Genomic DNA, 25,472 nt, shown 5'->3' with positions numbered 1-25,472 from the left:
AGGCTGAATCTCAGTAAGAACAGAGAGCTTTGTGGCATTTTAAGTTACCCCAACCCCCAGATTTGCAGTAGCACTATCGTGAAAATAACAGCCTGCACTGCTGGGAACTGAGGAACCAGAACGTATCTCATTTTCAAAGTGTTGTAATTATTTGTCTTGACCTGTCTGGCTGCTCCCTGGAAGATCAGCTCAAAAGGCTCGTCTTTATTTTGCCCGACTCAAAAGGGGCCTAGTGCTAAAGAAATTACTCCACTTTGTTCAAAACATTTATAGGCAAATGTTTTAGTCACTGCTGCCTAAGGAACAGATAACAATTGGGGCAAACAATAGACTAACCAAAGAGCTTGAGGGGAAAGGGCTAGAGAATGAGATGTCCATAAGGGTACTGAAAAGCTCCTATATCCTGGGAATCCAGAAGGCCACATGCATGCCCAGGGTTGTGCACACACTCAGGAACAACCTGAGAAGACCCTAAGCTATCACTTCTGGTTGATCTTGAGGCGTTGCAGAAACAGGAAGTGAAGGCTAAGGCATAACTGTAAACTGCCTGGCTGAGTGTTGAAGGCATGCCCTAACATGTACAAGAAGCCCCTCAGCAAAGACTGAGAGAATTTCTGGTTCCAGATGTTTAAGGAAATCTCTGTACAATCATTAGCTGACTACTAAGCTAATGGAACAGAGATTACAGTGGCCACACACGACAAAGAATACAGAGTTTATAGAACTAGTTCAGAAGAAGACACTAAACAAACAAACAATACTACTACAATAAGCAGCATCAACAAACCCAGGAGGGGAGAGAATGTGATTTCTAGAATTGCCATATTTTAATACTCAAAATGTTCAGCTTTCAACAAAAAATTACAAAGCATGCAAAGAAATAATTTGCACATTATATGATACGGGTCTAGTAGTCAAAATAAAGGACTTTCACAACTGAACAATAAAAATACAAATAACCCAATTTAAAAATGTGCAAAGAATATGAATAAACACTTCTCCAAAGAAGATATACAAATGGCCAACAAGCACATGAAATGCTCAACATCATTAGTCATTAGGGAAATACAAAGCTAAACCACAATGAGATACCACCTCATACCCACTAGGATGTTATAATTTGAGAAAAAGAAAAAAAAAAGGGAAAAGAATAACTGTAAGAATATGGAGAAATCTGAACCATTGTACATTGCTGGTGGGAACGCAAAATGGGCAGTTGCTGTGGAAAATAGTTTGGCACTTCCTCAAAACGTTAAACATAGAATTACAACATGACCCAGCAATTCCACTCCTAAGTACATACCCAAAAGAACTGAAAAAACGTTTCAAACACAGACTTATTCATAAGAATATTCACAGCAGCTCTATACGCAACAGCTGCAAGGTGGAAACAACCAAAATACCTGTTAATAAATGAATGGATAAACAAAATGTGGTATATCCATACAAAGCATTATTCAGCCATAAAAAGGTAAACATGCTAAAACATGGATGAACCTTGAAAACATTATGCAAAGTAAAGAAGCCAGTCACAAAAAGCCACATACTATATGATTCCATTCATATGAAAGTCAGAAAAGAGAAATCTACAGAGACTGAAAGCAGATGAGTGGCTGCTTAGAACAAGGGAGTGATAGTGGATAAGGAGTAATGGATAAAGGGTACAAGTTTCTTTCTGAAATGCAGAAAATGTTCCAGAATTGATTGTGGTGATAGTCTGCACATATCTGTGCAGCCACCAGATTGTATACTATAAAAAAGAGAACTTTCTTGTAATGTGAATTATATCTCAATAAAAAATATAATTTAAAAATGTGTACTCAATAAGCTCTTTGAAGAAGAAAGATAAAAATAAATTCACAGGAAACTTCTCCTCAGTAACAACAGAACTTGGAAGATGATGGAGAAGTATCTTTAGAGTGCTCAGGGAAAATAACTGCAACTGAGAACTTTGTACCCAGCCCACCCTAGATGACCCTAGCAATGAGGAGGAAAAAAAGATGTTTCCACACATAAGTAATTAGGTAAGTTCACCACTTAGGTCCATGGTAAAAGAACCTTTTTTTTTTTTTAATATTTATTTATTTATTTATTTATTTATTTATTTATTTATTTATTTATTTATGGCTGTGTTGGGTCTTCGTTTCTGTGCGAGGGCTTTCTCTAGTTGTGGCAAGCGGGGGCCACTCTTCATCGCGGTGCGCGGGCCTCTCACTATCGTGGCCTCTCTTGTTGCGGAGCACAGGCTCCAGACGCGCAGGCTCAGTAATTGTGGCTCACGGGCCCAGCTGCTCCGTGGCATGTGGGATCCTCCCAGACCAGGGCTCGAACCCGTGTCCCCTGCATTGGCAGGCGGATTCTCAACCACTGCGCCACCAGGGAAGCCCAAAAGGACCTTTTTAAAAGGATCTACTGGGCTTCCCTGGTGGCGCAGTGGTTGAGAATCTGCCTGCTAATGCAGGGGACACGGGTTCGGGCCCTGGTCTGGGAGGATCCCACATGCCACGGAGCAGCTGGGCCCGTGAGCCACAATTGCTGAGCCTGCGCGTCTGGAGCCTGTGCCCCGCGACGGGAGGGGCCGCGATAGAGAAAGGCCCGCGCACCGCGATGAAGAGTGGCCCCCGCTTGCCGCAACTGGAGAAAGCCCTCGCACGAACCGAAGACCCAACACAGTCAAAAATAAATAAATAAATTAATTAATTAATTTAAAAAAAAAAAAAAAAAGAATACTTTAAAAAAAAAAAAAAACCTTTAAAAAAAAAAAAAAAAAAAGGATCTACTTTCAGAAGAAGAAAAGTGAACCAGGTACTTCTCTTGCTTTTGGGAGTAATGGACCAGATTATTTTCATGAACCTTCTAAGGACCACTAAAAACTTTGGTGAAATATTAAAACTAATGACAATAATAATAGTAGATTTTTTTAAAGCACGGAAGAGCAAAAAATAGTATAAAGAACTACCAGTCCAAAATCTAGAATGTGAGAACCCAAAGTAAGCCCAATACTCAAAAATAAAATGACTTTACAGCAATATTATTAGATAAAATTAATTCAAGGAAAAAATCATTAAGAGTTGAAGGAGAAATAGATACAGAGAAACAACTCACCAAGAAAAGGAAATTTAACATTCTTTAAAGTTTATATGTCTAACAACAAAGCTTCAAAATATATGGAGCAAAAACTGCACTATGAGAAGAAACAAACACATTTAGACATGGCCGGAGAACTTTAATACTCTTCTCAAAGAAACCAAGAGACAGGGAATTCCTTGGTGGCGCAGTGGTTAAGAATCCGCCTGCCAATGCAGGGAACACGGGTTTGAGCCCTGGTCCGGGAAGATCCTACATGTCACGGAGCAACTAAGCCCATGCACCACAACTACTGAGCCTGTGCTCTACAGCCTGCGAGCCACAACTACTGAAGCCTGCGCGCCTAGAGCCTGTGCTCCACAACAAGAGGAGCCACTGCAATGAGAAGCCCGCACACGGCAACAAAGAGTAGCTTCTGCTCACCGCAGCTAGAGAAAGCCAGTGCGCAGCAACGGAGACCCAATGCAGCCAAAATTAATTAATTAATTAGGGAAAAAAAGAGAGACAAAATAGACAAAATGTTAATAAAAATCTAGAGGATTTGAATACCACATATTACAAACTTGATCTAAGAGATATGTGTAATGAATTGAGTCAAATAATAACAATAAACTTACTGAATGTATATTGTATATCTTGCGGCCTTGTAAACACTTTATATATCATTTAACTCTTACAACAACCCTGGATAGAAAGATTCTATTTTGTCTCCATTTCCTAAATTAAAAAATTGAGGCGCAGAGATTAAATGTATTCCAAAGTCACACAGCTTTAAATAGCGATCTCAGCCAAAATATGAACTGATAAAAAAATTAGCTTTGCCATAATTCGACAGTACTGCATGTCAGTAATTAGGAATCGGTAAGACGCTAAGAAAATAATAAATCCTTAATGTTTTATTGGACAAACACTATGACCCCTTTCAAAAGTGTCATCAGCCCTTCTGAAGTTTTCCAAGTTTAAACTGACCTTTTAAAATGTTTTAAGTCAGAAATATGAGGTCCCCTTTGTATTTAGGGTTCATCATTAGGTTTTTCCCTCTTCTACCTAAGAGTCTTCTTTTGTTTCCTCTACTTAAGGGTTCTGAGGCTTGCCTCCTCTGTTGATCCATCACAATTTCATATTTAGATATAAATAGAAAAACCATAATTTTAAGAAATGTTAAGAAAATGGGGTATTCTGGTCTCCATTCTCTGACTGGTAAGCACTTCTCTTCTTCCTTCCTGCAATGCACCCTTTAAAAAGGCAGTCTCATTTTAAAATTTTGTGTCTGTGATTTTTTTTTCCCCCACATCAAACCTAAGCATTCAATAAACAAAATCTTACTTTGTTCCAACACAGAACACTTACAAAAACTCATGATGTACTTGGCCACAAAGAAACTTTCAAAAACCTGTTATCACGGGACTTTCCTGGTGGCGCAGTGGTTAACAATCCACCTGCCTGCCTGCAGTGGTTAAGAATCCACCTGCCAACGCAGGGGACACGGGTTCGAGCCCTGGTCCGGGAAGATCCCACATGCTGCAAGTGGTCCGGGAAGATCCCACATGCTGCAGAGCAACTAAGCCTGTGCTCCACAACTACTGAGCCTGTGTTCTAGAGCCCGCGAGCCACAATTACTGAGCCCGCGAGCCACAACTACTGAGCCCGCGAGCCACAACTACTGAGCCTGCGTGCCACACCTACTGAAGCCCAAGCGCCTAGAGCCCATGCATCGCAACAAAGAGTAGCCCCCACTCGCTGCAACTAGAGAAAGCCCACGCACAGCAACGAAGACCCAACACAGCCAAATAAATAAATAAATAAAATTACCCAAAACACACCTGTTATCATGTAAGCCACTAATACACTTATATGTAATACAATAAAATTAGAAATGAACAACAAAATAGCCCCTTGAGATCAATATACCTGAAATTTTAAAATAGACAGGAAATAGCAGAGCTAAGATTTGAACCCAGTCAGTATGGTTCCATTGTTTTGCTCAAACCCTGAAGTCCTCCTAATTATTAGGCTCCAAGCCTGTGTTACCCGAAGTGTGGTACTCACTTAGGCATCACCTTTATATATCTTAGAAATGCAAGTTCATGGGCCCAGGTGATTTGCCAGTTTTCCAGGTGACTGTTAAGCAAATTGAAGTTTGAAAACCACCTCTCTAAACCAAGCCTCTTAATCCTGCAAAAAGCTCTGCTTTGGACTCCTTATAATGTGAGATAAGGAACACCTTATTCTTTAAGCCACTAAAAGGGTTTTCTACTATTTGCAGCTCGGAGCATGCTAACTGGACACAAAAATGAATACACAAAAATCAATACACCAACTTTATAGCTTCCTAATGACAGTAAATCCTATCATTTCTACCTTTAAAATATATCCAGGATCCAATTACTTCTTACACCTCCATCACAATCAACTTCATACAAGATACCACTATTACTTTTCTGAATTACTCCAAGAACCTTTAACACAAGTTATATATATACGACTTCTCTACAAAGCAAGAGTGATCCTTTCAAAGCCTGAATGTTCCTTTTCTGTTCAAAAATCCCTATGGCTTCCCTTGTCAGAATAAAATCCAGAGCGCAAAATGGCCAATAAGTCCATTTATGACCTGCCCTGCTCACCCATGCTCCCCACTCCCCACCCCACCCCGACCCCCGACTCATAACTCTCTGACCTCTTCCCTACCACAGTTACCCAACCTCACCATGATCTGGCCACAGTGACTCACCTGTTCACTCTGTTTCTGGAATACATCAAGCACACTCCCACCTTCATTTTTGTATTCCTTTGCCTGTAAGGGTTTGCTCCATCATTTCTTTAAGTCTGCTCAAATGTTAACCACCAGTGAGGTCTTCCTTAACCATTCTATGTAAAATATGAACCATGCCCACCACCCTTCCTCTTTTTCCTGTCCCTCATTTCTGTCCATAGCACTTATCACCATCAGACACATTACGCATTTACTTTTTTATCTGTTTCATGTCCATTTCCCTTCACTAAATTTTAAACTCCATTTGGGCAGGATTTTGTGTTCTGTCCACTTTTATACCCTCAGCATCTATAACAATATCTAGCACACAGAAAGTGCTCATATATTTGCTGAATGAATTAATCATTAGAAAACGTAAAAAAAAGAAAGAAAAAGAAAAAATTGTAACAGGAAAAAAAAGCCCATTTGTAATAACTTCAAAAACTATAAAGTTTGCAGAAATAAAAGGAAAACTGTGTAAGATCTTTTTTTTTTTTTTTTTTTAATTCATTTTTGGCTGCGTTGGGTCCTCGTTGCTGCACGCGGGCTTTCTCTAGTTGTGGTGAGCGGAGGCTACTCTTAGTTGCGGTGCTCGGGCTTCTTATTGCGGTGGCTTCTCTTGTTGTGGAGCACAGACTCTAGGCGCGCGGTCTTCAGTAGTTGCAGCACGTGGGCTCTAGAACGCAGGCTCAGTAGTTGTGGTGCACAGGCTTAGTTGTTCCGCGGCATGGGGGATCTTCCCGAACCAGGGCTCAAACCTGTGTCGCCTGCATTGGCAGGCGGATTCTTAACCACTGCACCACCAGGGAAACCCAAACTGTGTTAAGATCTTAAAGGAAGAACTCCCTATCATATTCTTGAACGGGAAGGAAAATATTATATAAATTCCTTCATATTAATGTATAAAACCAATTAATTAAAATTGTGGTACTGGCGATAAAAAAATAGATGAAAGAAACAGAACACAGTTCAAAACAGACCTTTGAATTCAGTTAATTGGTTTATGACAGAAATGGCATTTCAAAACCAGTGGGGAGAAGATGAACTATCAATATGTGGGAAAATTCAGTTAAAACTCTACCTTATATAATAAGCTCTAGGTAGGTTAAAAACTTAGATTTTACAAAAATTAATGTAGCAAGATATGGAAGAATATTTATGATCTTGGGATAGGAGCCTCTTTTTTATTTTTTTATTTTTATTTATTTTATTTTATTTTTTTAAGAAAGAGTAGTTGGTTTTTTTGTGGGTTGTTTTGGTTTGTTTTTTTTTCTTGTTTTAATAATTACATTTTAATCTATTGAACTTTTTAAAATTTATTTATTTATTTATTTTTGGCTGTGTTGGGTCTCCGCTTTTCTGTGCGAGGGCTTTCTCTAGTTGTGGCAAGTGGGGGCCACTCTTCATCGCGGTGCGTGGGCCTCTCACTATCGCGGCCTCTCTTGTTGCGGAGCACAGGCTCCAGACGCGCAGGCTCAGTAGCTGTGGCTCACGGGCCTAGTTGCTCCGCGGCATGTGGGATCCTCCCAGACCAGGGGTCGAACCCGTGTCCCCTGCATTAGCAGGCAGATTCTCAACCACTGCACCACCAGGGAAGCCCGAGACCCTTTTTTAAATAAACACCAAGAAACACTGAGACAAGCCCATTCAATGAAAACCTTTGCAAATACATGGGTACACAAAGGGTTAGTATCCAATATATAGAATGCCTAAAGGGATTAAAAAACAAAAAACAAAAAAAAGGCACGACCTAATTTTTAAAACTTAACAAAGGATAAAATAAGCAAGAAAGAAAAATTTCTTTCTTATGGAAGAAATACATGAGATCAATAAAACATGAAGACTAAAGATACTCAACTTCAGTAGTAATGAGGGAAATACAAAAAAACAATAAAACAATTTTTCTTCTATCACTGAAAAATTTTAAAGTTGGGAAATATCACATGTTGGTAAAGATGTGGAGAAACAAGTTCACTCACACACTATGGGCTAAAACATAAATTAGGAAGGCAATTTGACAATATCTGATAAAACCCTCTTCTTGGTATTTAACATAAAGGAACACTTGCACATATATAAGAACATTCATTGCATTTGTGTTTGTAATGCAAAGGAGAAAACCTAAAGGTTAATTAATAGCTAGCTATACAAACTAGAATATTCATATAATAGAATATTATGTAACTGTGAAAAGAAATATATCTAACAGACCTCTAAGACATATCGTAGTTAAAATTTCCGAATGCCAGATACAGTATGAGGCAACTTACATAAACACACACACAGAAAACTAAGGCTATGTAAAAGCACAGAAAAAGACTTCCAAGGACACTCATCAAGTTTAAAATTGGTCCTTATCTCTCTCTTTTTTTGGTTTCCCCCTTTTTAAATTAATTAATTAATTTTTTACTAAGCATAGTTGATTTACAATGTTGTGTTAGTTACTGCTGTACAGCAATGTGTATATGTTATACATATACATACATTCTTCTTTTTTTAATTCTTTTCCATTTTGGTTTATCATAGGATATTGAATATAGCTCTCTGTGCTACACAGTAGGATCTTGTTGTTTATCTGGCCCTTATCTCTTTAGGTGAAGAGGATCAGGATTATGGGCAGTATAAAAAGGAATTATCATACTCAAAATGTTTTAATTCTTAAATAAAAATGTATCCACGTGTTTCTTAGGTAAATTAAAACTTACTATAATTTTTTAAAAGAAAAAAGCGAGTTTGTAAACCGTATGTCCAGCATAATTTTGTTTGTTCATAAAATGTGAACATATCCATACATATTAAATAGATACATAATTTTAAAAAGGATACATATTAAACAATTAATTGTTCTTCTAGAGAATAGAGAGATGGAGAAATTGCTTTTCACTTGAAACTCACTTTAAGGTGCATAGTAAATTATAATTTAACTTCTCTTCCAAGAACGAATACTAAAGCAACTTAATTTAACCCACATTACCAGTCCCAAATTAAACCATAGGCCTATAACTGTCTTATTTTTGCAAAATAGAAGTGGGCTGAAGAAAGACACGTCCCTGAAACACATTAAACTGAGAGATGTGAGGCTACTTTAGGACAGCCAAAGCGGATGATGCTAAAACTGACTTTGTCTAAAATAATGGTACACTTCACGGAGATTGCATGCCATTTAATAAGCCATAGTCCAACTCAGCCGCAGTAAATAAAAGCTACAAGGAAGTTTACTGAGCTAATTCTTGGTTAAGTTTTACTTAGATTTCAATTTGATCATTTCCTTTTCAGTACCACTGGCATTAAGCAAAACAACTACTTACAAATACTATTTGGCTGGCTATGCACCTTCAACCTGAATGTGTATCCAGGCCTAATTCCACAAGAGAAAAACATTCTTTCCAATTAAGATAATGTTGAGTGGCATGGACATATATACACTACCAAATGTAAAATAGCTAGCTAGTGGGAAGCAACCGCATAGCACAGGGAGACCAGCTCGGTGTCTTGTGACCACCTAGAGGGGTGGGATAGGGAGGGTGGGAGGGAGACGCCAAGAGGGAGGAGATATGGGGATATATGTATATGTATAGCTGATTCACTTTGCTATAAAGCAGAAACTAACACACAACTGCAAAGCATTTATACCCTAATAAAGATGTTAAAAAAATAAAAAGGATAATGTGGAGCATATATATTCTCCCCTGGTTCCCAGCCTAATGTTGAATTGAATCCTGTAGTTTTTCATTCTGTTAATTCATCTCTGAAACAATTTCGTTATTGGAAATACCGACAAGACCCCAGTCACTTGACAACAGCCAGAACATGTAAAGCATAGAAAAATAAAACTGGATCCTAGGTAGGTATATAGTATAGTCAAGACTAAAAAGGTAATGTAGTGAATTATCACACACTTCATATGACTATATATTTGATAGCTGTTAGAAGGGTCAGATAGATCTTGGCCATAACTCCAGAACACCTTGCATTTTATGGATGGGATCATTTTTTTTTTTAATAAATTTATTTATTTATTTATTTTAGCTGTGTTGGGTCTTCATTTCTGTGCGAGGGCTTTCTCTAGTTGCGGCAAGCGGGGGTCACTCTTCATTGCGGTGCGCGGGCCTCTCACTATCGCGGCCTCTCCTGTTGCGGAGCACAGGCTCCAGACGCGCAGGCTCAGTAGTTGTGGCTCACGGGCCCAGTTGCTCCCCGGCATGTGGGATCTTCCCAGACCAGGGCTCGAACCCGTGTCCCCTGCATTGGCAGGCAGATTCTCAACGACTGCGCCACCAGGGAAGCCCGGATGGGATCATTTTTAATGCAAATTTCAAATTATTGAAATAAATAATTTAAACACTCTAGAAGATGGTAATATTGTTTCTTGGTATTCTTTCTGATATTAAAATTTTTTTATTCTACTAAACCTACCTGATCTTTTATCTAGACATGTCTGTTTATTCATAAAATACTATATCCTAAATGTTTATTATTTTCCACTCAACAGTGGTATATTGTTACCTTTCATCTTTAATAATATAGTATGATAGAGTAAAATGCTGCCCAGACTTTATACATCAAGCCTAAGAGCAAAACTTGCAAAGAGGCTGAACATGAAGCCTTATAAACTTATATTCAAGATTCTACAAATACTTATAAAACTTTTAGTATCTCACTCCTAGTCTTCATGAGGAAGAATTATAGTAAAGAAGGTAATCAAATCAGTTTTATTCAACATATGAATGATACACTAACAGCTTTTGCTACAAATGTAATTTATTACATAGGTATCTGAAAGGAATTTACAACTTGGCATGATTTATCCAGAATATTTGTTCATGGTTGTTTAAGAGTTACTTAAGTTGGCTAGTAAGCCAAAGTACAGGTTCAATGCCCATGTTTTGCAGTCCCCACAAAATTAACTTTGCTCAATTCTTTCACCACAAACTCAAGTGTTAATCAACCCTAACCAAACATCTTATAAATACTTGCTATGGATCAAAAGAATAACAATGGGTATATTGTTTACAACAACCCATTCTCGGGGCTTCCCTGGTGGTGCAGTGGTTAAGAATCCACCTGCCAATGCAGGGGACATGGGTTGGAGCCTTGGCCTGGGATGATCCCACATGCCACAGAGCAACTAAGTCAATGAGCCACAACTACTGATCCTGCGCTCTAGAGCTCACGAGCCACAACTACTGAGCCCATGTGCCACAACTACTGAAGCCTGTGCGCCTAGAGCCCGTGCTCCACAAGAGAAGCCACTGCAATGAGAAGCCCGCACACTGCAACGAAGAGTAGCCCCCGCTCGCCGCAACCAGAGAAAGCCCGCGCACAGCAACAAAGACCCAACACAGCCAAAAATAAAAATAAAAAATAAATTAAAAATAAAAATTTTTTAATAAAATAAAAAAAAACATTCTCAGCTGATTCACTTCACTGTACAGCAGAAACTAACACAACATTGTAAAGCAATTATACTCCAATGAAAGAAAGAAAGAAAGAGAAAGAAAGTAAGCAAAAAAAAAAATTCTCAGTCAGCATGCCCTAGAGGCAAGTATAAGAAACTTCAAGTCAACTGGATTAAAGTTCTGGCTTTTATACTTAGCTATTTAATGTTGGTAAAATAACAGCCTTCCAGAGCATCTGCTTTCTTACCTATAAAACAGCAGAAAAATATCCCCTACCTAATATACAAGATTTTTTTTAAGTTCAAATGAAATCATAAATGGGAACATGTTTTTTAATGTATAAAACACTATATTAAGGGGTTATTTAAGGCAGTTCAAAATATCTGTCCTACTGAAGGAAGGATAGCAGGATGCCCTCCATACATGAGGGTCAGTATTATTCAGTCATTCATAAATTCCTCAACAAAATTTATTCTTTGCTTTAAGAACAAATGGAACAATATGTGTATAACTACCTACTATATAATTAATTCCTGGAATTACTGGTGAAAGTGTTACTTTCTTGTTACTCTTCTTCTAACCCTGTTTAATTTCTGCTTACATCTCTGAGAAATGCCCAGCTTTAGAGAAGAGCAGTTACTCTGATTAGCTCTATCATTAGTAGTCCCACTGTTTTGTTTCCCTAAAGATGTACCAGCAAAACCAAAGAAATTACTAATGAAAACATGCCTCTTTTCCCTTGGTTGTCCCTGGTACAGATAAGTATAAGTAATTCATACCTGTACTTTTTAAAATAAATTCTGGACTTCCCTGGTGGCACAGTGGTTGAGAGTCCACCTGCCAATGCAGGGGACATGGGTTCGAGCCCTGGTCTGGGAAGCTCCCACATGCCGCGGAGCAACTAAGCTGGTGCACCACAACTGCTAAGCCTGTGCTCTAGAGCCCGCAAGCCACAGCTGCTGAGCCCATGTGCCACAACTACTGACGCCCACGCACCTAAAGCCCATGCCCCGCAATCAGAGAAGCCACTGCAAGGAGAAGCCCACGCATCACAACGAAGAGTAGCCCCCACTCGCCGCAACTAGAGAAAGCCCGCGTGCAGCAACGAAGACCCAATGCAGCCAAAAATAAATAAATAAATAATAAATTTATTAAAAAAATAAATTCTTACACCTGACAATATAGTGCTAATATTTTTTAAAAGCAGCCTCAATGGATTTTGTTTTCTTTTAAAAGCACTAAATAAAATGTAATGCATCTCATATAAGCAGTATGAGGATCACAGAAAGTGTGAATGCTTTTCATGAAATTGGTTCTTATCATGCTCCCATATAGCTATCACTGCATTTACCAGAACCCACTAAATTATTTTTCTCACGCAGTTTTCTTCTTAACTAGACTACAAACTCCCTGAGGAAAAGACAATGCTTTGGAGCAGCTTTGTACCTCTAACACCTATCAATATCTGACACATATTGGTGCTAAATAAAATTTGAACAGAACTGAACTCCTATCAATACCATGCCCTGGTTTTCTTTTTCTTTTTAATTTATATATTTTATTTATTTATTTTTAGCTGTGTTGGGTATTCGTTGCTGCACAGGGGCTTTCTCTAGTTGCAGCAAGCGGGGGCTACTCTTTGTTGAGGTGCGAGGGCTTCTCACTGCGGTGGCTTCTCTTGTTGCGGAGCATGGGCTCTAGGCGTGCGGGCTTCAGTAGTTGTGGCTTGCGGGCTCTAGAGCTCAGGCTCAGTAGTTGTGGCACACGGGCTTAGTGGCTCCGCGGCATGTGGGATCTTCCCGGACCAGGGCTCGAACCCGTGTCCCCTGCATTGGCAGGCGGATTCTTAACCACTGCGCCACCAGGGAAGCCCGCCCTGGTTTTCTATACTGAGATTTTCTGTGCCCCGGACAAGGTCAGATAAGCTTTGCTGAGTTCCCAGACATATTTGTTCTTGGTAGTTTGAGAGGCTGTAGTGTGGTGTGGTGGTTTCATTAGTAAAACTGAATGTATCTGATTCACATAAAATGTACAAGTTGTAAAATAACTATATTTTAGGTGTTATACATTAGATATTGCTCTTGTTTCTAGGGCTAAAACATCTAGGATAGGATAGAAACTTACAAAGAGATATTGGTTTTATAATGGCAAATCTATGGTATGTAAATTGATTTCCCCGTGGAGTTCAGGTTGCAAATACAAGTTAACTTGTGACCCTTTATCCCAGTGTTTCAAGGGATTAGTATTGTACAAAAAACTTCACTGGTGATTCTGATTAGACATTCAGGTTGTTACTTATTTATCTCTACTAGGGAATTCAGTTGCCATAAATTAAATTTAGTTTCATTTATTCCTCCTTAATAATATCCATTTAACTCAGGGAGTAGTAGAGGTTTTAGGTTTAATCTTTTTTGTTTCTATTGAGGTATAATTGGCATACAACATTATATTAAGTTTAATCTTTAACATTAATCCAGTTTGTATTAAGATAGGGAAATAGATATTGGAAATCTTATTTTGGAGCTGTAAAGACAGAGAAGTAAGTGGTTTTCCCCAGCGTTCAGTTTGAGTTCACAGTACTGCCAACATTAGGCCCCTTGAGTTCTTGATTCCTATATTTAGGCCAAACTTTTGTGTCTGGACCAGAAACTGATGCGCTCAGAAGAAATTTATGTCATTTAGGGCCTATAATCCACCTTCTGAGGCAAAAAATCTAAATACAATTATTCTTTCTTAAGGAACGTGTTGACCTCAGTAAAACTGCATTTTTTGTTGTTGTGTAGATCTAGATTTGGGAAGCTCTTTTTGTATAACTCCAGTCAGCTGTGACTAAGAACACTGAATATTAAGTCCTTTATCTTCCTGAAGTTACCATTCATGATAATGTTAGGAAAGTTACATTATTAAATAAATGCTTTAACTTATCCAAGGATACTTCAAAAATATATCATGTTTCCTTCCTACAAATGGGTTGCAGAAGTAAGTTATGATGTGATTTTTGCAACATGAGTGTCTTTACATGAAGGACATGTAAATAATTTTCCAAATAAACTGATAAGGATGAGTGTGGGGAAAGGGTATTAGCAATGCAGTGCTCTCTTAAAAAAATAAATGCATCTCTATTTACTTGTCCATGTTCAGTCATGCCATAGCTTTATTTTCTACAAATCAGAGACGGAAGAATGACCAGTTTCTGGGGTAAAAGCTGACTGTTTTAAATGTCAACTTACAATTTAGTTCCAGATTCTCATCTTAGGAGACATATATCCACATTTGCCTAACAATGAATGCAATAATGGTTACAGTATAAACTCCAAATTGAAACACTATTAATTACTGTTCAACTACATTGGTTAAAATTCATAGATGTTCCTGTTCAATAAACCTGATATATAAAATTGAATCAGATGAAAAGAGATCATTAGTTACATTCTTTCCTTTATAATACACTTTTTCCAAGCCAGGGTTCAAACTCAGACTTCAAAGCTAATGCTCTTAAATAGGTTCTCTATATATAAATACATAAATTCCATAAATATTAAAAATTGAATCATAACACTCCTAACACATTCCTCACTCCCTTGGCAAAGGTCATTTGGACAGATACACCATAGCTGTATATACATATACATGTACATATGGTTTACATGTACCTGTGGTATATACATATACCATACTTTTTGTCTTTTTCTTTTGCCAGTGCCCACCTCCATTTTTATCAAAATTCAGGGCAAAAACAAGCAGGAATCGAAAGCAGAATATAGGTTCAGGTCACAAAGGCTAAGTGTTTTGTGTTTACCAGCAGTTAAAAACAAAGAAATGTAAGAACACTGGCAATAAACTGAATATCTAATATCTAACTCACAGCAAGTTGGGGGATTTATTTACAGAGAATCACAGAATTTCCATGTGAGAAGGAACCTTAGAGTTCAGACAGTGGGGTCCAGAAAGGCAATTTACCCAAGGTCACATACACACGTGTATGTGTATGTAAAATACATACATGTGTACTTCATAGTTCAGAAGTTATTTCCCCCTGTAAAATCCTAAAGACATCATCTTAAAGTTTTCATTTTCTTTTTTTTTAATTAATTAATTTATTTTATCTTATTTTTTGTCTGCAGTGCGTCTTTGTTGCTGCACGCGGGCTTTCCCTAGTCACGGTGAGCAGGGCTACTCTTCATTGCGGTGCGCAGGCTACTCATTGTTGTGACTTCTCTTGTTGTGGAGCACAGGCTCCAGGCGCGTGGGCTTCAGCAGTTGTGGCTCACGGGCTCTAGAGCACAGGCTCAGTAGTTGTGGCACACGGGTTTAGTTGCTCTGCGGCATGTGGGATCTTCCCAGACCAGGGCTCGAACCCGTGTCCCCTGCATTGGCAGGAGGATTCTTAACCACTGCGCCACCAGGGAAGTCCCATCTTAATGTTTCCATCCTCTCCTTACTCAAATTAATTTCAAAATTAGAACATTAAAGTACATAGATGATCTGGTTCAAAAAATAAGATGACAAAAAATGGATAACATATTCTAATAGAGAACTCTGGAAAACCTTGCAGCTAACATTTACAGTTAACATTAAATTGTTAATTTTCTTTTTTTTTTAACATCTTTATTGGGGTATAATTGCTTTACATTGTTATGTTAGTTTCTGCTTTATAACAAAGTGAATCAGCTATACGTATACATATATCCCCATATCCCCTCCCTCTTGCGTCTCCCTCCCACCCTCCCTATCCCACCCCTCTAGGTGGTCACAAAGCACCGAGCTGGTCTCCCTGTGCTATGTGGCTGCTTCCTACTAGCTATCTATTTTACATTTGGTAGTGTATACAAGTCAATGCCATTCTCTCACTTCGTCCCAGCTTACCCTTCCCCCTCCCCGTGTCCTCAAGTCCATTCTCTATGTCTGCATCTTTATTCCTGTCCTGCCCCTAGGTTCTTCAGAAACATTTTTTTTTTTAACTGTTAATTTTCAAGGAACTGCAAATCCCTTCTCTTTTTTTTCCCTTCACCCCACCCACCTCAAAAAAGGAAAAAAGAAAACAAAGAACAAAACAAATCTGGCTCTTTGCTGGTAACTGCAATTCAGGATACAGGCAGTTGGCGATGACCTTTCCAGGGCCTACACTGTCAACCAAGGATGACAGAAGCATAAAAGAAGAGGTACTCTACATTTAAAAACCTGCCCTAATCTAGAAATTTTACTGCTTTCTTTTTGCCTGTCCCTCCTGCAACATAAATACCCTCATTCTGCATATATTAAAAAAAAAAAAGTACTCAGAATAGCTATACCTATGGCATATTCTTATTATTGCAAATTTTAAGTAAAACTGAGAATGCTTTTCCATTTTTTACTTTTAAATGATCGTGAAGAGTTAGTATATGCACCCCTTGTTGTTCTAACCCATTCTGAAAGTAGAACTCTTTTCATGTCAGCAAAGATCTCCCACTTTCTCAGTCCCCGAGATACCTATTTCTTCTTGGTGGGAAAAAAAACAAAGAAACCCTTGGCTACAAATTCTAAGGTAGGGAATAAACCACAGTCTGACTCTGAATTCTTGAGTTTTTTCTGGGCATGTACCCATAATTATCCACCCTTGTTAAAATATGATTAATTTATAACTCTTTTTAAGTCATGTAGGAAATATTACATGAAAATAAAGTAGCAGAATAAATTAAAAAATAAATAAATGATCGTGAAATTATATCTGCCTGCATCCTTCAGTTAATTAGAAAGTTACACTCACCAACAAATATCACAATAGCTTTTACATTTGATTATATAAAACTGGGCAGGCATTCGATATATTGCAAACCTTCACCTCCTTGTTATTAGATATGATTTCTGTCTTAGCACCAAAGTAATGCATAAGATCAATTTACTATTTACTTTCAGTGTTCTATTTCCCTTGTTTTACTTTTTACTAGAAATTCCTGGGATCAAGGACAAAAATGACAGAAGACATTGCCAATATATGTTTCATAACTGACTAAATCCTTGTCTACCATGTTTTAATAGGTGACTTTTACCTCAGAGCAACTTAGAAGACAGCAAAATGGATTAAATTACTTACAATTCCACCTGATTACAACTGTCAGATATGAGGCTTATTAAAGCCAACAGAATATCATAAAATCAAATTGGAGGAAATAGGATTTGGGAATAAACAGGTTACTTACCTATAGCTTTAAATCACATGCCTGCTAAATCGTTACTTGATATGTGCTGAAAATAACTAGCCAGCAGAGCCATTCTTTTAACAGAAATAGTCTTCAAAAGCTAATACAAATCTGTTTTGGATTTATTACATTTGAATACATACCTTTCTTTTTAAAGTTATATAATAAAGCAACATGAATCAAGCATAAATACTACTGCATAGTTCAATACCACCACCTACTGTAGTTGCTATTAAGTTAAAATCTTTTATCAAATGGGTTCAAGTGCATTAAGACATAAAACTATAAAACCACAGGTGGATGCCTTCATTTTTCTGAGGCAATTCTTGGGTGGGGGTCTGATCTAAGAATTCACTAAGTCTGGGATATTAAATAGGAAAACAGTGTAAAGACAACTATGCACAAGCAGCTAAATTTGGTCAGTTTAAGGGCATTCTTTCTTCTTCCTCCCTCCCTTGGACTTTCCTGGTGTAACGGAATATTTTATTTTGGACATCTAAAAATACCCTTGCAAGACCACAGTATTAGTTAGATTACTGAAATTTTTAATTTAGTTTCCAATCTGTCACCAGTTGGGAAACAGTAATCTAAGGGCTAGGAATAACACAAGTACTCATTAATTTAGAAGAAAAATGAGACCAAAATTTGAAAAGAGGCAACTCTGGGGATGAAAATAGAAGGATTTTTTTAAATTAAGATTAAAAAACAACACCAATACTAACAGCTAAAACTGACAAAAGGCCTAGAACATGAAGACATGACTTTAAAAGTGTGGATACTTCTAACAGAAATACTGCTTTAATGAATGAAAATCTTCAATGTAGAAACAGATTACATCGGGGCTTCCCTGGTGGCACAGTGGTTGAGAATCCGCCTGCCAATACAGGGGACACGGGTTTGAGCCCTGGTCTGGCAAGATCCCACATGCCGCGGAGCAACTAAGCCCATGCACCACAACTACTGAGCCTGTGCTCTAGAGCCCATGAGCCACAACTACTGAGCCCACGTGCCACAACTACTGAAGCCCGTGCGCCTAGAGCCTGTACTCCGCAATGAGAAGCCACCGCAATGAGAAGCCCGCGCACTGCAACGAAGAGTAGCCCCCGCTCACCGCAACTAGAGAAAGCCCGCACGCAGCAGCGAAGACCCAACACAGCCAAAAATGAATAAATAAATTTATTTTAAAAAAAAGAAAGAAATAGATTACATCTTATAACGTAGGATTAAATATCAACAATACATCTTGTGACGTTTTTGCCAAGTTAAAAAAATTTAATGACTTAATGGAAAGCATAATTTTCAACACATAACTGTTTATCTTATGTATACTGTAGCAAGATACAAACATATATTTATTTTAAATAATGAATGACTACAATATAAGTACATGATACAGTGTATTGTGATTCAAAAGGACCCATGATTATACAATAAAGAAATATCAATAACACTATTCAAAAAAGGACAGATTGTCTGAACGGGCCTAAAAAGCCCAGACTTTTAATTTGGATTTTCTATAGTAATGTTAGATAATTGCTTTCAAACCAATCTCTAAAGCATTAAAAACAAAATTTCTTAGTTTTACTAGTAGTTAGTTTTACTTTCCCATTGCAAGGCCTTTCAAATAGAGTGACACAAATAACTCTCACCCACTGGAAAATATATATATAACATTTTCCACATGCACCAACTTGGAAAATGTGGTTATTTACTATGCAGAATGTTCTTTAGGTTAGAAGATAAAACCTTAAGGGAGAAAAAGGGTCATTACTGCAGTCTTAACTGTACTGTGTGACTGAGCCTACAAACTTTTAACAAAATACTGGAGTGGCTATTTCAGAAGAAAGGACCAAGGTCGGCTTTTATTCAAAAATTACAGATTCATAGGATCTGGAACAAAAGGAACCTTAATAATTGATTCTAACTCCCTTTTCTTACAAAGGAGGTAAATGACCAAACCAGAGAAGTGAAAAGAGATGACCAAAGCTACAGTTAGTTGGTGACAAAAATCAAGGTTATCTAATATCCAGTTCTCTTAACTCCCAATGCAGTATTTTCTTTCTGCCACAAAACAGTTTATGATTTTTCTTATTTTGGACAAACTGAAGCAATAAAATGAAGCAGGTAAAGAAATATTACAACCTAATCATACAAACTGTAGTATTATAGATTTATCAGAGAGGCAGTGAGGTATAATGAAAAACAATAATGAACAGGGATTCAAAATACCCAAATTGGAACTCATCATTTCCTAGCTATGTGAGTCTTAACATCTCCAGGCACTGATTACACTGTAAAATGGTATGTGAATGTCAGTGAATGTTACCACTATAACTTTTTTTTTAAGTTATACTTTTTAATAAACCCAAATAAGAATTTTTTCCTCCAATAGTACTACATTCTTATAATGGAGCTACTAAGAGTATGACAAGTGGAGAGTCTTAACTGAAAAAAATCTAACTTGGATTCAAGGGCTAGCTTAGATATTTACACGTGTCTGTCATTAATTTTCACTATGTTAGGATAGCACTGGCTACAGTACTTAAAATGAAGGATAGCTGTATTCTCTCGATAGCAAAAGCAAAATAAAATATACTGGATGAAGAACTTTAGGAAAGCTCTTTTCCACACATTTTATGGGCTTTTATGCTATGTTATGCTAAAAACAGAGCAGAATGATAGAGTGGAGTAAAAAAAATGCAGACTGAAATCTTGCCTCCCAAAAGTACTAGCTGTGCTACTTGAATACTTCTCGGGCCCTAGCTTTCCTCAAAAGAGAATTGTGAGAAGTAGAAGTAACTAAGGTAAAACATCTAGCTCAGTGCACCTGGCATACAGGACATATTTAATAATCATTATTAAATTTGAAAGGAAATTATCAAAATTTGCCACAAAACAAAGTGTACTACAAGTAATATAAAAGTATTTGAATGAATTTCAATTAAAAGACTAAAACAATTCAGTACGCATTATGTTAACTTATAAGGGTTATCATAGTACAGATTTAATGCCAAAGTGATACAGCAAAGAACAACAATAATTTTCACACCTCCATATCTTTTTTAAACTCTTTTATCCAACAGTCATCTACTTGGCTATTCTACAGGACACTACATAGCTGCCTAACAGGTACTCTTCTCCCTTGATTTTAACTTAAAATTTTGGGCTTCCCTGGTGGTGCAGTGGTTGAGAGTCTGCCTGCCAATGCAGGGGACACGGGTTCGAGCCCTGGTCCAGGAAGATCCCATATGCCGCGGAGCAAATGGGCCCGTGAGCCACAATTACTGAGCCTGCGTGTCTGTAGCCTGTGCTCTGAAACGAGAGAGGCCGCGACAGTGAAAGGCCCGCGCACCATGATGAAGAGTGGCCCCCGCTTGCCGCAACTAGAGAAAAGCCGTCGCACAGAAACGAAGACCCAACACAGCCAAAAATTTTTAAAAAATTAAAAAAAAAATAACTTAAAAAATTTTTTTTCTACAGCTTTACCCCTGAGTGTGAGATTTAAAGTGTGTGGCCTTCACTAACAACATCCAAAAGCATAATACACAGAATATTCCCTAAAAAAGATTTTAAAGAATTAAATAAAAAATGATAAGCTTTAGTTATCTTCTGCCCAGAAAAAAAATGTGGCCAAGAAAACAATCTTTCACTTTTTGTATTAACCATAACTAATTTGAAATTAGTTGTTATATATTTGCTATAGAAATTTCCTGCACTCACAAAAATTTTCAGAGCTATCTGCTTACAATCATAAAATTATCAGTCCTTTAAAAACCTGTGATTTTTTGAGAATTAAAAAAATAATTTGATGTAAATATTTTAGATATGAAAAGCCTGCTTTATCTTATCTACATCTTTTATCCATTGAAAGTAAATATTTAAAATGTTTTCAACGAATTAGCAAGGTTTATTACTTCATGAGAGACCAAATAGTTCATTGTTTTATTACCGGTAAATTAGGTCATTAAGGGGTAAATGACTTTAAGAAACATCAGACAATGAAACTCATTAACATATATCATTTCCAGTCCTTTCTCATTTGTATTTCAGCATGAACACTTCAATTCATAATAAGAGTAGCTTTTTGTTTACAAATAAACACTGTAGAAGATGGAGTTTTCCTCCCTTTTTATCTCAGACATGTTCAGAAAACTTTAGTTTCCAGTTACATACCAATCAAGGTAAACAGACATGCTTGCAGGACTTCCCAGGTAGCGCAGTAGTTAAGAACCCGCCTGCCAATTCAGGGGACACGGGTTCAAGCCCTGGTCCAGGAAAATCCCACATGCTGCGGAGCAACTAAGCCCGTATGCCAAAACTAGCCCATGTGCCGCAACTACTGAAGCCCATGCGCCTAGACCCTGTGCTCTGCAACAAGACAAGAAACCACAATGAGAAGCCTGCGCACCACAATGAAGAGTAGTCCCTGCTCGCCACAACTCGAGAAAGCCCGCGCGCAGCAACTAAGACCCAACGCAGGTAAAAATAAAAATAAATAAAAAATAAATAAATTTATTTTAAAAACCCAGACATGCTCAAGAAAGCAATACATTTTCTTATTATTTTAGTACCACCAGTACAGATAAACTACAAATTAAAATATAAGATAATTACAAAAACAGGATATAGCAATGCAATTTTAAAGCACAAACTACAAAGAACTCTTTCCAACAATTACTCACACAACCTAAAAGTGAATATCAAAATGATAAAGAGCTGACTGTAATGGCAAAAGGCCATCCTCCACTCAATTCTTCAGTATTTGGGTTTCCCTTTGAAGATTTCTGTTAACTGCTAAATATCTATTCAGTAATTTTAATGACAGTCTGGATTTTTACAGTAGTACTGAATAGGAAACCATCATAAATTAAGTTTACTGGGTCTCTCTACACTAGGGCAACATAAAGTTCTATTAAACACCAAAACATATCTACTATAATAATTTCTTCCCATGATTTAAGTTAAATATGAAAACTCTAAGGAGACCAATTCCTTGATTTTTCTCCACTCCTGGCCTGCAACAGTAACACTGTAGCTCTGCAGTTAAACTCTCCCCAACACTCCCCGTCTTGATCTTTATGGGTAAATTAAAATATTTTTCCCATAAGCATAAAAAGAAATCAAGGAATAAACTAAACTGAAGACCTCAGGTAACAATTTCATCCTCTGCAACTAGCTGGCAAGCTTCCTGAAACTTCTGTCTCACCGTCTTACAATTTCATCCTTCAAATGGAAATGAAGAAAAACACCAAGTGAGATGTACACTGAGCTGTGAGTGATCCCAGGTCAGCCTGATTCTCTGCCAAAAAAGGCCAGGCAACATTTACTCTTCTTGCTGTAGTTTCTTTCTCTTTCTTATCCCCTCAAAAAACCTTCCCGTATATTACTATACTACTGTAATTCACCTGTAGCTACGATACTTCACTTCCCAAAGGAACCACTTCCTGACACTGACTACTCTCTAAAGACGCTTTCGGATGTTTTATTTCCTCACCCATTCCTTAATTCCATTACTATAAACCTCTGTCGCCAGAGGTGGAGTTCTTAGAGACAAAGAGACTTGAATGGATTTTAAGTCTCTCAGACCTTCGTCCCAATCTCAAAGCCTGTACACGTCTAAGAGTTCCCAGAAACAATGAGCTACAAAAGTACAGACTAAACGGGAAAGAAGAGGAAGTATAAGAACAATACCCAAAGCAAACAGCACCGAAAACTCGTGGTCGTCTCTATCATCTCAGTCTACCACTCCCACTTCCCTAGTTTAACCAAGGTCTCTCAAACTCGGAGAAAAGCCCCCTGGCCCATAATTTCCCCCTCGCTTCACGAAGGAAGTGGCAGAAAGAAAAGAAGCTAGCTCCCTCCGGTCGATCGGAGCTGTGATGCTTTTTCTGCCGGGTGAAGGGAGGTAAGCCAAGGGTTGTGTAAAGAATGGAAAGCTGAGTGATACTGGGGGGAGGGGGAATTAGGGCGCCAGAGCTAATCCCCCGCCGGGGCCCCGCTGGTGGAAGAGGCAGAAGGCGACCGGTCGGGAGGAAGAGGGAAGCCGGGCTGCACTGGGCTTTCGGGTCGCAAGAAAGGGGAGAGAAGTCTGGCAGTCCTAGAGGCCGGGGGGTGACGGCGCCAGACAAGGGAGGAGGCTCGGTGCGGAGCGAATTTTTCGGGGCATGAGAGAGGGAATGGCCTTCCTCCCGCCACCCTTGCCCCCTCCAAGCGCACACCTCAAACCTGCTCTTGGTCACTCCGTTCACGTCCCTCCTCATGGGGCCGGCGGGTGCGGCCGGGGCCGGGCGCTGCGGCGTGCGGAGTGCAAAGACTGGGGGCCCCGGGCAGGCCCGGGAGTTCCGGCACCGAGAGGAGGCAGAGGAGCTGCGGGCAGGGACCGTCGGCGGGGAAGAGAGACCTCTCGACTCCGGCAGGGCCTCCTCCACCTCCCGCGGTGGTGGCGACGACTGCTCGTCGCTAGCTCTTCTCTCTCCTCAGCCTCAACTTCAACCCAAAACAAAAACACTCCCCACCTACCAGCAACGCCGCTCCTCATTGGGCAGAGCCGCCCGGGCCTCGGAACGGCGTGGGGAGGGGGAGGAGGAGGAGCGCGCGGCGGCGGCGGCGGCGGCGGCGGCGGCGGCGGCGGCGGCGGCGGCGGCGGCGGCGGCGGCGGCGGCGGCGGCGGCGGCGGCACGAGCGCGTTCTCGCCTCCAAGGCAGGAAAGCCCACCGCGAGAAGGAGAGGCAGGGAAGTGCCTGTGTGTCTGTGTATATTTATGTATGGGAGGGGCTGTGGGGCGGATGCGAGTGTGCGCGTGCTCGCCGACCGGTGAGAGAGAAGAAAGCTGGACAACTGCACACAGCACCCGAGCCCCCTCTCCTCTCCTCCGCGGGCAAACAGCACGCACCAACTCACCAAGCACTTGAGCTGTCTGTCTTGTCCTCCCAGCCCCCTAAGTCTTGTCGCTTCCCCGGTAGCCTGTGCTGGCATACATGTCCTTCCCAGCCACCCAACTCCCTTCCCCTATCACTCACTGTCGCCTTGAACCCAAAGTGCAGCAGGCGGTCCCTGCTCGGAGCCATTTTCCTCCTCTCTGGTTGTCTCTAGATTGGGGCAGTGCTGCTGCTGCCGCCACCGCCGCCGCCGCTGTTGCCGCCGCCTCCCCCGCCCCCGTGGATTGCATTACCGGGTGTTGCAGGGAGGCTTGGGGGGCCGCTGCGGAGCGTGGATCTTCCTGTGCATGGATCAGGAGGACAGGGGGACAATTGTGCTGCCCTCTGCTCTGGGGACGTGCGGCAAGGCCGCACCTCGTGCCTTGGGGTCAGGGGGTGCAGTGCAGGAGCTGGGCGACCATTCCTTTAGCTGGGGGAGGGGCGCGCTTTGGTGGAGGTGGGGGCGGGTGAGGCAGAAAGGCCTTGGCTTCACCCGCTCCTCCGCCGCCCGACCGCCGCTGGCACCCAATGGGCTCTAGTGCCTACCCGTCCTCCAATCAGGGCTCTGGTTGGTGAGAACCTGATCCTGACGCCACTTTGGCGGGAGAAACAAGCGTGTCTGAAGGAGCAGGCGGGGGCGCTTGCCCAGCCGTAACATTCATTCTCTTTCTGTAGAAGCTAGATTGTGTCATATTATACTTTAGCAACCCCAGCCCTCAAGGTCTCAAAACTTATTATCTAATTTCTATGAATTAACGAATAAGAGTTTACCCTTAGAGCGACAAACTACAGAATTATTTCCCAAAGATAAAATATTAGAAACTATCATAAATTCTAGCAGTCCTGGCTGGACCACTTCTAATTGTATTACAAAGTAGATGAGTTTGTCTTCATACCTCTTTTCACTTGCACATTCAGTGACTGGCTTATTAGGAATGTCTGATTAAGAGAGGAGCTTATTTAAGAGCAACTAGTGCTGGAGATCTTTTAAAATAGGCATATTTTAGCTGGAAGGCTTATTAACCAACTCCTCAAGAGCTTTTTAAAATTAACTTTTTTATCCTAGAAAGGGCTTCCTAAGCAAGGAAACCAGTTTCAGAAACTCATTCTCAGGCCCACAAAGCCAGGTCTAGATGTT

General features: G+C 39.7%; 1 protein-coding gene across 3 annotated transcripts in view; it reads right to left on the bottom strand.

Annotated features, from left to right (window-relative positions):
* Nucleotides 1–24,847, bottom strand: part of FBXL20 (F-box and leucine rich repeat protein 20) — a 114,157-nt gene extending 89,310 nt beyond the window's left edge. For 2 of the 3 annotated variants that reach the window (XR_009006286.1, XM_057535845.1), the window contains exon 1: nucleotides 24,437–24,847. Coding sequence is in view for 2 of the 3 variants with exons in the window: in XM_057535845.1 (XP_057391828.1) it covers nucleotides 24,437–24,484 (48 nt within the window). In the remaining variant the exon portion in view is untranslated. Of the gene's footprint in view, nucleotides 1–23,635; nucleotides 24,042–24,436 lie in introns of those variants that run through there. The other variant, XM_007177537.3, reaches the window with a different exon arrangement.
* Between the last annotated feature and the right edge of the window lie 625 nt (nucleotides 24,848–25,472).

The sequence above is a fragment of the Balaenoptera acutorostrata genome, chromosome 20 (genome assembly GCF_949987535.1).
Source record: "Balaenoptera acutorostrata chromosome 20, mBalAcu1.1, whole genome shotgun sequence".
Classification (NCBI taxonomy): domain Eukaryota; kingdom Metazoa; phylum Chordata; class Mammalia; order Artiodactyla; family Balaenopteridae; genus Balaenoptera; species Balaenoptera acutorostrata.
The sequence above is the reverse complement of the archived record's forward strand: the minus strand, read 5'-3'. Positions and strand labels throughout refer to the sequence as shown.